Here is a 14,988-nt window from a genome sequence, read left to right as displayed (position 1 = left end):
CCAAAAGCAGTCACTCTCAACCGACCTCTGGAATACAACTCTTTTGTCCATGTTTGAATAAAAGTCAAAAGTTACATGATACTAGGTTATAGTCCAACAGGTTTATCTGAAATCACAAGCTTTCAGAGTGCTGCTCCTTCATCAAATGACATTTGTCTTGGCTTCATGGCAGTTTGATAGCACCACAAACCAGCTAACTGAGCTAAACCAACACTGGATTATTAGTCCAATGACATTATCAACATATCTCCAACTTCCTCACCATCATAAACTCCATTTGCTGATTGATCAGTTTTGCAGACCGCTTGTGTCCTCCATCCAAGTTGCTTTCCTACTTATCTTTATTTTACTCATTTTGTGGGATGTGGGTATCACTGGCTGGGCCAGCATTTATTACCCTTCATGAGTTGCCCTTGAGAAGGTGGGGGTGAGCTGCCTTCTTGAACTGCTGCAATCCACCTGCTGTGGGTTGACTCACAATGCCCTTAGGGACGGAATTCTAGGATTTTGACCCAGTGACACTAAAAGAACAGTGATATATTTCCAAGTCAGGATGGTGAGTGGCTTGGAGAGGAACCTGCAGGGGGTGGTGTTCCTTCTAGCTAGAAGTGGTCATGGTTTTGGTAGGTACTGTCTGTGGAGCTTTGGAAAATTTCTGTGGTACACCTTGTAGATGGTACAAACTGCTGCTACTGTGCTTTTCCTACTGGAAAAGCACAGTAGGTCAGGCAGCATCCGAGGAGCAGGATAATCGACGTTTCAGGCAAAAGCCTTTTATCACCACTCTAATCTTGACTCTAATCTCCAGCATCTGCAGTATCCAGTTCTGCCCATCTCCTGTAGTTCCACACATAAAAGGCCTCATTGATCTTTAAGGGGCCCTATTCTCTCCCTATTCTCTTTTGCCCTTAATATACTTTAAGAATTCTCCTTGAACTTATCTGCCAAAGCTATGTCATGTCCCCTTTTTGCCTTCCTGATTTCCCTCTTAAGTGTAATCTTGAAGAGATTCACTTGATCCCAGCTGTGTCTGCCTGACATATGCTTCCTCTGTTTCTTGACCAGACCCTCAATATCTCAAGTCATCTGCTGTGCCCTACTCCTGCTGTGTGGGTTTCCTCCTGCTAGCTTTGCCCTTCACACTAACAGGAACATGCTATCCCTGAACTCTCATTATCTCAAGGCCTTTGAAAGCCTCTCAATTGCCAGACTTCCCTTTACCACGAGCAGGCTCCCCCAATCAACTTTTGAAGGTTCCTGTCTAATACCATCAAATTTGGCCTTGCCCCAATTTAGAACTTTAACTTGTGAACCAGTTCTGTCCTTTTGATAATTATGTTAAAACTAATAGAATTACAGTCACTGGTCCCAAAGTGCACCTCCACTAACACCTCAGTCACTTAGAGTCATAGAGTCATAGAGATGTACAGCACGGAAACAGACCCTTCGGTCCAACCCGTCCATGCCGACAAATATCCCAACCAAATCTAATCCCACCTGCCAGCACCTGGCCCATATCCCTCCAAACCCTTCATAGTCATATCCCCATCCAAATGACTCTTAAATGTTGCAATTGTACCAGCCTCCACCACATCCTCTGGCAGCTGATTCCATACACGTACCACCCTCTGCGTGAAAAGGTTGCCCCTTAGGTCTGTTTTATATCTTTCCCCTCTCATCCTAAACCTACGCCCTCTAGTTCTGGACTCCCCAATCCCAGGGAAGAGATTTTGTCCATTTATCCTATCCATGCCTCTCATAATTTTGTAAACCTCTGTAAGGTCACCCCTCAGCCTCCGACAGCCCTAGCCTGTAAAGCCTCTCCCTGTAGCTCAGATCCTCCAACCCTGGCAACATCCTTGCAAATCTTTTCTGGACACTTTCAAGTTTTGCAGCATCTTTCCGATAGGAAGGAGACCAGAATTGCACGCAATATTCCAACAGTGGCCTAACCAGTGTCCTGTACAGCTGGAACATGACCTCCTAGCTCCTATACTCAATACTCTGACCAATAAAGGAAAGCATACCAAACGCCTTCTTCACTATCCTATCTACTTGCGATTCCACTTTCAAAGAGCTATGAAACTGCACTCCAAGGTCTTTTTGTTCAGCGACACTCCCTAGGACCTTACCATTAAATGTATAAGTCCTGTTAAGATTTGCTTTCCCAAAATGCAGCATCTCGCATTTATCTGAATTAAACTCCAGCTGCTACTTTGGAACTTTTTGGAGTCACTTGACCTGTCTTATTTCCCAAGAGGACGTCGGGTTTTGTCCTTTCTCCAGTAGGTTAATCTACACATCGATTGAAAAGGTTTTCTTGAACACACTTAACAAATTCCTTCCCATCCAAGCCCTTAACAGTTTGACACTCTCAGTCTATGTTTAGAAAGTTAAAATCCTCTACTATTACAATGCTATTATTCTTTCAGCTCTCTGCGATCTCCCTATCTATTTGCTCCTCAATTTCCCGCTGATGTCTGGGGGGCCCACAGTACAATCCCAACAAAGTGATCACCCCTTTCTTATTTCTCTGTTCCACCAATAAGACTTTACAGGGTGATCTTCAGGAATATCCTTTCTCAGTACTGCCATGATGTTTTCCCAAATCAAAAACGTCATTCTCCCTCCTCTCTTGAAGATTGAGCTGTCAGTCCTGTCCCTCCCTCAGCCATGTTTCTGTGATAGCTGTGACATCCCAGTCTCATGTAGGTATAAACAAGGACTGCTGGAATCCAGATTCTAGATTAGAGTGGTGCTGGAAAAGCACAGAAGTTCAGGCAGCATCTGAGGAGCTGGAAAATCGATGTTTCGGGCAAAAGCCCTTCATCAGGAATAGAGGAGCTCTATTCCTGATGATGGGCTTTTGCCCGAAATGTCGATTTTCCTGCTCCTCGGATGCTGCCTGAACTGCTGTGCTTTTCCAGCACCACTCTAATCTAGATCCCAGTCTCATGTTCCCATCTGTGCCCTGAGTTCATCCACCTTAACTATCAGGCATCTTGCATTGAAATAAATGCAGTTTCATTCATCAGTCATTCCTTGTTTTCTGCTATGCTCTTACCAGCCTGGTCTATTTAACTTGTTCTCTTTAAATTCTGTACCAGCCTCAACTTTCTGTCTTGTCTTACCACTGCATGATGCTCCGATCTCCCACCCGCCAGACTAGTTTCAACCTTCCCAAGTAACTCGAGCAACTGTTTCCACTAGGAAATTGGACCCCTCCAAATCAGGTGCATCCTGTCTCACCTGTGCAGGTCACATCTGCCCCAAAAGAGATCCAAAGATCTGAAATCCTGCAACCAGCACCAGCTCCTCAGCCATGCATTCATCCTATCCTACTGTTCCCCCTCTCATTCAAACATGGCACTGGGAGTATTCCAGAGATTGGGCTTGGGGGTTTAGCCAAATTCTCATATGTAGTTTTTATCTTATATCAAAAACAAAAGAATAATCATTGTTTGAGCCCTTGGGTTCAAAGGCTGTTCAGTGAAACTAGGTGACACTCTCATGTCAAGTGGTGAGACTGCAGGTGATCCCAGTAGTGAGCCTTTACAAACTGTTATGGTAATAATAGAAAGGAGAGTAAAGAGGAAAAGAAAATTGGGTGTGGCCATCACGCAAGTGAGAGTCAGGAGATCAGAATTCATGGAGCTGGAAGAAGAGTTTTTTTTAGTAGAAATGCACCACCTATCATGTTAAGTCAGGACAAACACTGAGTCTTCTATCAAGAGTCTGACAGCTGTTTGATGTCGGACTACTATGGGAAGGATGGGACAAGTTGGACAAGTCAGCTGCCAGAACAGCCACAGTGGGCCAATAGGTCTCCTTCTGTCATGTATTATTCTTTAAAACACAGCAAATTGAAATGTTTAATGAAATAAAATATTAATTTTAAGTGATTTTGATTTGTTTTATAGATTCTTTATAGTCTCTCTCCAATGCACTCTTATCTGTTTTGCTGTAATCAGGCAGTACAACAGTGAAGTAAACTTGTTTGGAACAGTAACTCAGTGTAATTCACAGGTGGATTAAGATTTATTGTCCAAGGTTGGGTTAGATTAGTTGAGGTTACAGCAAGATATGCACAGAAAGTACAGAAACTATAAAAGTCTCTTGCAATGCCCTGAAGCCAATTAACTGTTTCTGTGCAACTTAATACATTCAGTTAAATGTTAGGAGATTTCCTTAGAATATTATTCAGTGTATGAAAGACATGTTAAAGTTGGACCTCAGTACAAAAAAAAAGTAACTTCAAAACTATCGATTGTCGATTTTCAGTTTTTATGCCTTGCAGTGTGGTATCTCAAGGCCAACTAACAGAATTGTGAATTTTAAATGACAGCTAAAAACATATCTTACCATATTAATTATTAATTAAGTTAGTTTAAAAGTTAAGTGTGACAACCTCAGGAACAAAGTAAAAAGTTGACATGAATTGAGGTATCATTTTTTAAAAATGTAATTAGTGTATCAACAGGGTACAGTTTTGAAGCCTTATTTTAATTTTTAATCCAGCTGTTTCTGCTGCACTCCAACATATCAATTACAGCATGTCTATTCTGCCTGAGAATAGGAATCAGGCCAAAGATGGGTGGGGATATGTGCTAGCTGAGATCTTACGAGGTGGAGTCTTGGTGGTGTAGCCGAAGTACTTAGATCTTACTCCAGTTATTTGCTTTATTTGGCATTCTGTTTGTAGAATTGTAATTTTTAAAAAAATACATTTTCCAGTGTTGCTTTATATGCTGTTCTGTTTCACAAATTGGAATCTCAAATGCAAACATAGAACCTGACAGTGCAGACAAAGGCCATTCAGCCCAAGGTACCAATGCTGGCTCTTTGAGTTATCAAATTAGTCCAACTCTCCCTGTCAGCTGAGGAGTAGGCTGCAGTTTATAAAGATTTGGCTTAACCTCCTTGCTTTTATACCCAATACCTTTGGGTATCATGAAGTATTTGGACAGAGTGGACATTGAGAAACTCTTCCTGTGAGCACTGAGAACCAAACGACATCTGTTAAAGTCACTGGCAAAGACCCAGAGGAGGATGACTAATATTCTACAATGAGTTCAGTGCACTTCTAGAAGGTGCAGTGGAGACAGATTCAAAAGGCAGGCTTCCAAAAGACAATTGAATAATTATCTAAAGAGAATAAATTGTAGGACTTCAAGGAAGAAATGGGGAAGTGGGACTAGCTGAGTTTTTAAAACTAATTCATTCACAAGATTTCTGGTTAGGCCAGTATTTATTGTCCATCCCTAATTGCCCTCTGAGAAGATTGACTGTGAGCTGACTTCTTGAATTGCCACTGTCCATGAAGTGAACCAACATGAACACAATGGGCTGAACTGCCTACTTCTATGCTGTAACCATTCTATGAATCTGTTTATAAAGTCAATAATTCCATGTGCCTTTAATAGCCATACTGCCTTGTTCTGTCACCTTCAATGATTTGTGGATACACACCTCCAGGTCCCTCTGGCCCTGCACTCATTTAGAAATGTATCATGTGGATTATATTACCTTAACCTCATTCCTTTTCAGAAATGTGCCATTTCATCTGAGCATTTAAGTTGCCGGACATGTGTATGTTCATTTCACTAGTTTATATGCTTTGTAAAAGTCTTGTTATTTTCTCCTCACTTCAGAGTTTTCAATTTGAATAGTAAACTATGCAGTGAGCTGTTTGACCATACATATATGTCTAAACAAATAATTCATTGTGCTTTTCTGTACCAGGATTGTAAACATAACACAGAAGGAGATCACTGTGAACGATGTAAATCTGGATTCTTTGGAAACGCTGCCCGAGGTACCTGCAGTCCCTGTCCTTGTCCATACACACAACCCTCCAACAAGTAAGGTTCACGAGCTTGAAATGCTGTGCTTAAATTAACACGTCAATGTTCTGTTATTCAAATCTCAGTTTGGTTTATTGATAGTCTTCAATTGCTTTTGTCTGCAGCTTTGCCACACGATGTGGCGAGATTAATGGTGCCTTTCAGTGTATGTGTAAACCGGGCTATACTGGATCAAGATGTGAGAGGTTAGTTCTTTTAAAAACTTTTTCATGGGATGTAGGCATCACTGGCTATTGATTCAGCGTTGATTGCTTGCTCCTATTACTATTAAGAAGGTGATGGCGAGCTGCTGACTTGATTTGTCATAGTTCTCGCTATGTTGGCACATCCACAGTGCACTTTGGGTGGGATTCTGGAATTTTGACACAACAACAGTGAAGGAACAGTAATTATAGTTCCCAGTCAGTATGATGATAACTTTCAGGTGGCATTGGTGTTCCTAAGCATCTAAATGGTGATAGGCACACGTCATAAATAAGGCATCCTGAAATCAGATCTTTATGTGATTGTTAATTCACGACTTAAGGGCCTCAGTTGGTGGTGGGATGGAGACCTTGTCCTTGTCTAACTCTGGGGGAGGCAGGAAGGTGGCAGAATTGTGGGCGGCACGGTGGCACAGTGGTTAGCACTGCTGCCTCACAGCGCCTGAGACCCGGGTTCAATTCCTGACTCAGGCGACTGACTGTGTGGAGTTTGCACGTTCTCCCCGTGTCTGCGTGGGTTTCCTCCGGGTGCTCCGGTTTCCTCCCACAGTCCAAAGATGTACGGGTCAGGTGAATTGGCCATGCTAAATTGCCCGTAGTGTTAGGTAAGGGGTAAATGTAGGGGAATGGGTGGGTTGCGCTTTGGCGGGTCGGTGTGGACTTGTTGGGCCGAAGGGCCTGTTTCCACACTGTAAGTAATCTAATCTAATCTAAAAAATTCAGGTGTACCACCAACACACCAGAAATGTGATAAGGTTATACCCTAACCCTAACCCTAACCCTTCCCAACTCCACGCTCACTGCCAACTAGAGTAGAGGAATCCATCCAATTTATGCAGTCTGTATGGTGCTTCGTTTTTCCAGCTAGGTGATGATCTTGACAGTTCACTCCCAAGTCAGGAACCTGGAAGTGGTCTTGTCAAGATGTCAGTTTAATTCACTCTAAGGTATTTAAAGAGTGTGGTCGAATCTTGTAATCGGGAGTTACCATGGGTGGAGCCCATTGCATGGGAATATTAGGCACTGTTGTGGCAAGTAGAATATGAGGGTACCTGAAGATGGAGGAGCCTTTGAGGATGCTTTGAAATTCTGATCCCCTCCACAAAGTGGCCAACAGCTGTAACACTGACCTGCTGGTGTGGAGGATAAAATATAGTCCAGAATGCTTATGTATTGATGAACCTAGGCATTTTGGAAAATTCATAAATCAAGAAAAGCAACACCTCTTTGGAACATCAAAATGAAGGCTGACTACTAAGGGGTATTGGAAATTATAAATAATAATGGTAATGTCTGAAAAACATCCAACAGATAAGTCTGTATCTGCAAACAGAAAGTCACAGTGAGTCAAGTTAAACAGGACTTTCCCAGAGGAAACCCGACAGGATCACTTACCATACTGGTTATACATCCAGCTTGATGTAACTCCAAATTGAAGTTAATATTTAGAGGGAGTGAACCAGTCTCATGGGCTTCCTGCATAGTGAGTCAGGCTAAAAATAATCACAATATTTCAGGTCAATGACCTCCCATTGACATTCATTTAAAACCTAAAATGCTAACTCTGGTTATCTCTAAAATAAATGCAAAGCACTGTGGATGGTAGTGATCTAATAAAAACAAGCGCTGGAGAAAATCAACAGTCTAGCAGCATCTATGAACAGAGAAACAAAGGTAATGTTTGGAGTCCAATCTAGCTAAGAGAAGGAGTTTTGCAAGAAAAATCCATATTGGACTTGAAATGTTCACCATTTCTCTCTTCACAGATACTGCCCGACCTGCTGAGTGCTTTCCCTTTCAGCATCTTCTGATTATACAAACATATATTCAAATTTATATTAATTAAATCTGCAGGTGTGCTCCAGGTTATTTTGGAAATCCTTTGGAGATAGGAAGTGAATGTAGACCTTGTCAGTGCGGACATTCAAGTTCTACAAGTTGTGACCCATTGACCGGCCAATGCAGCAACTGCCAAGGTAACAGTATGAGTCAAATGACAGAGAAAATCTCAATCTAAATTAGAGGAAGCGGTGGTACTGTCACTGAGTTAGCAATTCAGAATCTCAAGCTAATGTACTGTTGTTGTGGGTTCAAATCTCACCATGTCAAATGGTAAAATCAGAATTGAGTCAAACTAAAATGTTATACCAATGGTGTTTATGCTAATTATTACAAACGTCCACCTGGATCACAGATGTCCTTCAGGGATGGAAGTCTACTATGTGGTTTGGTCCATGTATGACTCCAGACCCATCTGCTTGTAGCCTTAAATCCTTCCTGTCTATCCCTGATAACCTTCCATCCTTGCTTAACCAGAATCTATGCACCTCTGCCTTTAAAATATTTTGCTTTTACTGTATTTTCAAGAAGAGAGTCCGAAAGATTCTCTACCTGCTGAGAGAGAGAGAAAAACTTCACCTCATCTCTGTTTTAATGGCTGACCCCTGAGTTTAAACAGTGACCCCCTCGATCAAAATCACTCACAGAATGAAACATTTCTGGACATGGTCATAAACATGACCAGCACAGAAAAAAAACATTTAGCCAATCAAGCCTGCACTGGTCAAAACTAATCACTTAATCATTGTAATCCAATTAATATTTAGCACCAAGCCTTGTATGTCTTGGCATTGCAATATTGTTGAATGTTAGAGTTTCTATCTCTAAACCTTTATAGGCACTGAGATCCAGATCCCCACCACCCTCTGGGTGAAAAATATCTTTCCTCAGATCTCCTCCAAACTCCTACATCTAACCTTGGTCATTGATCTCTCCACCAAGGGAAAATATTTTTTCCTGTCTACCCTGTCTATGATCCTCATAATTTAATCCATCTCAATCATGCCTCCCTCAATCGCATCTGCTCCAAGGAAAACAACCCCAATCTGCCCAATCTTTCTTCATAACTGAAATCGCCTGTCTAGACAACATCCTGGTAAATCTCCTCTGCACCCTCTCCAATGCTACTAAATTTCTTTCTATAATGTGGGTTCCAGAATTACACACATTACTCTAGCTATAACCTAGCCAATACTTTATACAGTTCCAGCAAAACCTCCCTGCTCTTAAACTCTATGCCTATCACCTAATAAAAACAAATCCGCCAAAAGTGGCCCAGTGGCTCAGTGGTTATCACTGCTTCCTCATACCGCCAGGGACTCAGGTTCAATTCCACCTTTGGGTGACTGTCTGTGTGAAGTTTGCACATTCTCTTCACGTCTGTGTGGGTTTCCTCCTGCAGTCCAAAGATATGCAGGTTAGGTGGATTTGCCATAGAAATTGCAAGCTTACAGGGATAGTGGTGGGTCTGGGTGAACTGCTCTTCAGAAGGTTAGTATGGACTTTATGGGTTGAATGACCTGCTATCACACTGTAGGGATTTTATGATATGACACCTTAACCTCATCAATATTGTTAAGACCCCTCAGGGTTTTATATATTTCAATCAATGTTTACTCTTCTAAATTTCAATGAATACAAATCTGGCCTGTCCGATACTTAGGCATAAGACAACCATTCCGGTTTAGTGTAGCATACTTTCTCTGAACTGCCTCTATCATAGTTAGATTCTGCCTTAGAAAACAGAGATACATGGAAGATAGAGCGTGAGTAGGCATTCTTTCCCTCGATTCTGGATCAGTGGTGCTGGAAGAGCACAGTAGTTCAGGCAGCATCCAACGAGCAGTGAAATCGACATTTCGGGCAAAAGCCCTGCATCAGGAATAAAGGCAGTGAGCCTGAAAGCGTGGAGAGTTAAGCTAGGGGAGGGTGGGGGTGGGGAGAGAGTAGCATAGAGTACAATGGGTGAGTGGGGGAGGAGATGAAGGTGGTAGGTCCCTCGAGCCTGCTCCATCATTCAATCTGATCACGACTGATTATTGAGCTCAAAAGCCTAATCCTGCTCTCCCCATTTCCCTTGATCCCTTTAGCCACAAGAGTTATATCTAACTCCTTGAAAACACAATGTTTTGGCCTCAACCACTTTCTGTGGTAGTGAATTGCACAGACTCACCATTCTGGGTGAAAAAATTCCCTTTATTCATTCACTGGAATGAGGATGTCGCTAGCTAGGCAGAGTTTATTGCCCAGAGGGCAGTTAAGAGTCAACCCCATTGCTGTGGGTCTGGAGTCACAGATAAGTCAGACCAGGTAAGGATGATTGTTTCCTTCCCTAAAGAATATTAGTGAACCAGATAGGTTTTTCCGAAGTGGTTTCGTGGTCGTCATTAGATTTGTAATTCAAGATATTTATTGAATTCAAATTCTACCATTTACCATGACGAGACTCAAACCTGGGGCCCCAGAACATTATCTGGGTCTCTGGATTAACAGTCAAGCAATAATACCACTAGGCCATTGCCTCTCCTAATTACTTCTCATCTCAGTCCTGGTTCTGGACTCCCCCCACTATCAGAACATCCTTCCTGCATCTCACCTGTCTAGTTCTGCTAGAATTTTGAAGGTTCCATGAGATACCCCTCTCATTCTTCAATACTCCAATGAATACAATCCTAACCAAGTCAATATTAACCAAGTCAATTTCTTTTCATATGGAAGTCCTGCCATCCTCGGAATCAATTTGGTAAATCCTTACTGTATTCCCTTTGTAACAAGAACGTCCATCTTTCCACAGATAAGGAGACCAAAACTGCACACAATATTCCAGGTCTAGCCTCACAATGCCTTGCAGTAAGATATCATAGAATCTCTACAGTGTGGAAACAAACCCTTTGGCTCAACATGTCCACACTGACCCCTCCAAAGAGTAACCCACTCCCCCACCTATATTTAACGCTGACTAATGCACCTAATGCACACATCCCTGAACATTATGGGCAATTTAGTTTGGCCAATTCATGTAACCTGCACATCTTTGGACCGTGGGAGGAAACCAGAGTACCCGGAGGAAACCCACGCAGACACGGGGAGGGTGTGCAAACTCCACACAGACAGTCACCCGAGGGTGGAAGTGAACCCAGGTCCCTGGCACTGTGAGGCAGCAGTGCTGACCGCTGTGCCACCTTGCCGCCCCATATCTTTATTCCTGTATTCGATCCTCTCGCTATGAAGGCCAACCTACAGTCTCCCTTCTTGACTGCCTGCTGCACCTCTGGGCTTACTGTTAGCAACTGGTGCATGAGGACAGGTCTTGTTGGACCTTCCCCTCTCTCAATTTACAGCCATTCAAATAATAGTCTGTCTTTCTATTGTTGCTACCAAAATGGGTAACCTTGCATTTATCCACATTATGCTGCATTTGCCATGCATTTACCCACTCACTCAGCCTGTCCAAATCATGCTGCAACATCTCTATATCCTTCTCACAGCTCACCCTTCTACCCAGCTTCAGTATTAACTGCAAATTTTGACATATTACATTTAGTTCCCTCATCTAAATCATTAACATATAGGTGAATAACTGAGGTTCTAATACTGTTCCTGCAATCCCCCACTAGTTATTGCCTGCCATTCAGAGCAAGACCCATGTTTTCCTAATTTTTCTTTCCTGTCTGCTAACTTTTCTATCCATCTTAATTCACTACCCCTAATCTCATGTGCTTTAATTTTACACATTAATGCCTTATGTGGGGACTTTATCAAAAGCCTTCTGAAAATGCAAATAAATCACATCCACTGGCTCCCTTGATCAACTCTATTAGTTACATTTTCGAAGAATTCAGGTAGATTTGTCAAGCAAGATTTCCCTTTTGTAAATCCATGCTAACCGTGTCTGATTCCATGATTGTTTTCCAAGTGTTGTGCTATGAAATCCTTGATAATGGGCTCTAGCATCATTCCCACTACTCACATCAGACATACTGGTCTATAACTTCCTGAGTTCCCTCTTGTTCCCTTTTTAAACAGTTGGGTTACATTAGTTACATTAGGAATTATTTCAGAGTCTGAAGAATCTCATCAATTTGTCCAACTGTCCCTCTCACTAAACTCGGTGTCCCCATTACTTCTGGTACACTATTTGTGTCCTCTTTTGTGAACACAGAAGTGAAGCGTGAATTTCATTCATCAGCTATTTCTCTGTTTCCCCATTATAAACTCCCCCATTCCTGACGGTAAGAGACCTACACTAAGTTTCACCAATCTGTTTCCCATACATGTAGTAACTGTTAGAGTCAGTTCTTGTGTTCCTGTCAAGCTTATGGCTATCCTTCATTTTCCCTTTCTTAATCAATCCTTTGGTCCTACTTTGCTGACTTCTAAGCTGCTTCCAATCCTCAGGTCTATTGAATTTTTCTTGCCAAATTGTATGGCTCTTTTTTGCATTTAATGCTATCTCTAACTTCCCTCGAGGATATGGTTTGGCCACTATTCACTATTCAGTGACCAATACTGTACCCAATATTCCAGATAGAGTCTCACTAGTGCCTTATGTAACTGAAGCTGAACCTCTTTACTTCTGTATTCGATTCCCTTCACCATAAAATATAAGATTCCATTAGCTTTCCCTTTGACTGGCTGTACCCGCAGACTAACTTTTTGCAATTCATGCATGAGGATAGTCAGATCCCTCTGTCCCTCAGAGCTCTATAAACTTTCATCATTTACATAAGATGCTTTATAACTTTCCTTGAAAAATGGAATTTCACATTTTCCCAACTTACATTCCATTTGCCGCATCACGCCCACTCAACTAATCTATCTATAATTTTATTTTGCAGATGTCTTGTGTCTTCCTCATAACTTCCTTTTCTACCTATCTTTATCATCAGCAAATTGTGAAACCACACCTTCAGTCCCTTCATTTAAGTCATTAATATAAATTATAAACTGTTGAGATCCTTCACCAACCCTGGGGCACACCACACTTTATATCTTGGCAAACCTGCAAAAGATGCCTACTGTCTACTTCCTGTCAGCCAGCCAATCTTCTATGGCTATGTGCCCTACAACATGAATTTTTAAAAATTTTCTGCAATAATCTTTGATGTATCATCTTATCAAATCCCTTCAATGAATCTGAGTATGGTGCATCCACCATTTCCTCTTTATCCTCAGCATCTTACCTCCTGAAAGAACTCCGGTAGTTTGGTTAAACGTGATTTCCCTTTCACAAAATCATGTTGCTTCTGCTTGATTATGTTGAACTCATCTAAATGCCCTGCTACAAATTCTTAAATAAAAAGAACAAAAGAGCCAGTGGATGCTGGAAATCTGAAATGAAAACAGAAATTACTGGAAAATCTTAGCAGGTCTGACAGCACCTGTGGAGAGAAATCAGAGTTAACATGTTAGATCCAGTGACCCTTCCTCAGATTGACGAAATATTAAATTCTTTAATTATAGCTTCAAGCATTTTCCCTATGTCAGAGAATGGAAGGAATTTGAACGTCAGGATGAAATTTTTTTTATTTGTAATGTTAATAGACTAAAGATCAATGTATAATGAGTCTGACATGTGCAACTGAGGTGTTCGTCAATGTTCAGTGAAAGAATATATTGCTCTTGTTCCAATGATATCCTTCCCTATTTGCTGTTTGCTCTTTTACTGGGTTTGACCCTCATTTCTCAGAGTCTGTTTTCTGTCTAAACAACAAAGGGAAACAAGCCACAAAGGTATACAGAGGAATCCGCCATTCGATTATCTGAATATCGGATTATCCGGCAAGATTGCAAGGTCCTGATGCTCAGCTAAACTATGTTATCCCGTATTCGATTATCCGGAACTTGATTAACCGAGCAAAATACTGCCCACTCGTGTCCTTTAGATAATCAGCGTTCCTCTGTATTTGAAGTCACTGATTATTTTCACTGCACCAGCAAGGATGTTGATCAAGTCAGTTTTTATCTTGGTTTGCAATGTGACTTGCTGCTGTCATACCCAGATTAAAAATCATGTTACTTTTTAAAAAATGTTTGTGGTGCTGGATCTTGCTGGAAATTAACTGCTCGTTAATAACTCACTGTTATGAATATGTAAATTAACTGTAAATTCAGTGGTTTAGCATAAAGTTACCATAGACCCAGAGGACCATGTCCTGTTCTCTCATTAGAGAAGGAAGACTGACGGTGAGATTAACCTGAGTGTCACCACACTCAGGTGAGGGGGGAAAGAGAAGGTAGGACCTTCATGGGTAAGTTAAGGTTAACAATCTTCAGCACTTGCTGCAATTGCCTGTGATGATAAGACCAGAAGAAATAGGAACAGGAGTAGATAGTTTGGCTCCTCATTCAGTAGAATCATGGCTGATCCACTTCCTTGCACACCCAGCAACCTACTTTTAGGCTGTTCTTCATTTGACTATATGTACAATCGAAGTTTTGAAATTCCTTTGTTTTGGTGAATTAATTTATTTGCGCTTTTCTTTTACATAGACTGCACAAATGAAGAACCCAAGGATACTAGTTCTGATGAGAAGTGTGACAGTAAGTGAAAGATTCTGCAGATCTGTTCTGCAGCTATATTATCTCATGGAAATGAAAAATGATTCCTGAATTGTTACTGTACTGCATTAATAAGAACAAAAATGAATACCTTTTACCTATGTCAAGTTATGATGGAATACAGCACCTGAATGAGAGGTGGATACAAATAGAAATCTGCAGGACAGGGAATTGTGATTGTTCTTCCAAAGAACCAACATTGATAAGATGGGCTGAAAGGTCTCCTTTCATGCTATTTCATTCAATCATTCTGCAAACGTTGCAGCACAGGGTGAGAAAAGGAATGAGAAGAGGAGAAGTTGGTTAAGAGAAGAAACAAGAGAAATGTGTGCTCATCTCAAAAACAAATAAAATTAAGAGTAAATCTGATTTAAGTGTTCAAATCTATAGAGGATTGTAGTCAAGTTAAGGGGGAGTATATATAATCATCAGAAGAAGAAAAATGTTACGAAATTAATTTTCTAAATGGAATGTTCAGAATCTGATTGAAGCAGAATTTTAATTTGCTAAAGGGTAATCGA

At 41.3% G+C, this 14,988-nt stretch overlaps 1 protein-coding gene across 1 annotated transcript in view; it reads left to right on the top strand.

Annotated features, from left to right (window-relative positions):
• LOC132815125 (laminin subunit alpha-3-like) overlaps positions 1-14,988 on the top strand; it is a 364,209-nt gene that overhangs the window by 263,706 nt on the left and 85,515 nt on the right. The window contains exons 43-46 of the mRNA XM_060823918.1: positions 5,743-5,861; positions 5,969-6,049; positions 7,922-8,043; positions 14,399-14,449. Coding sequence (XP_060679901.1) covers positions 5,743-5,861; positions 5,969-6,049; positions 7,922-8,043; positions 14,399-14,449 — 373 coding nt within the window. The remainder of the gene's footprint in view (positions 1-5,742; positions 5,862-5,968; positions 6,050-7,921; positions 8,044-14,398; positions 14,450-14,988) is intronic.

This window comes from Hemiscyllium ocellatum, chromosome 4, assembly GCF_020745735.1.
Source record: "Hemiscyllium ocellatum isolate sHemOce1 chromosome 4, sHemOce1.pat.X.cur, whole genome shotgun sequence".
Taxonomy (NCBI): Eukaryota; Metazoa; Chordata; class Chondrichthyes; order Orectolobiformes; family Hemiscylliidae; genus Hemiscyllium; species Hemiscyllium ocellatum.
The sequence above is the reverse complement of the archived record's forward strand: the minus strand, read 5'-3'. Positions and strand labels throughout refer to the sequence as shown.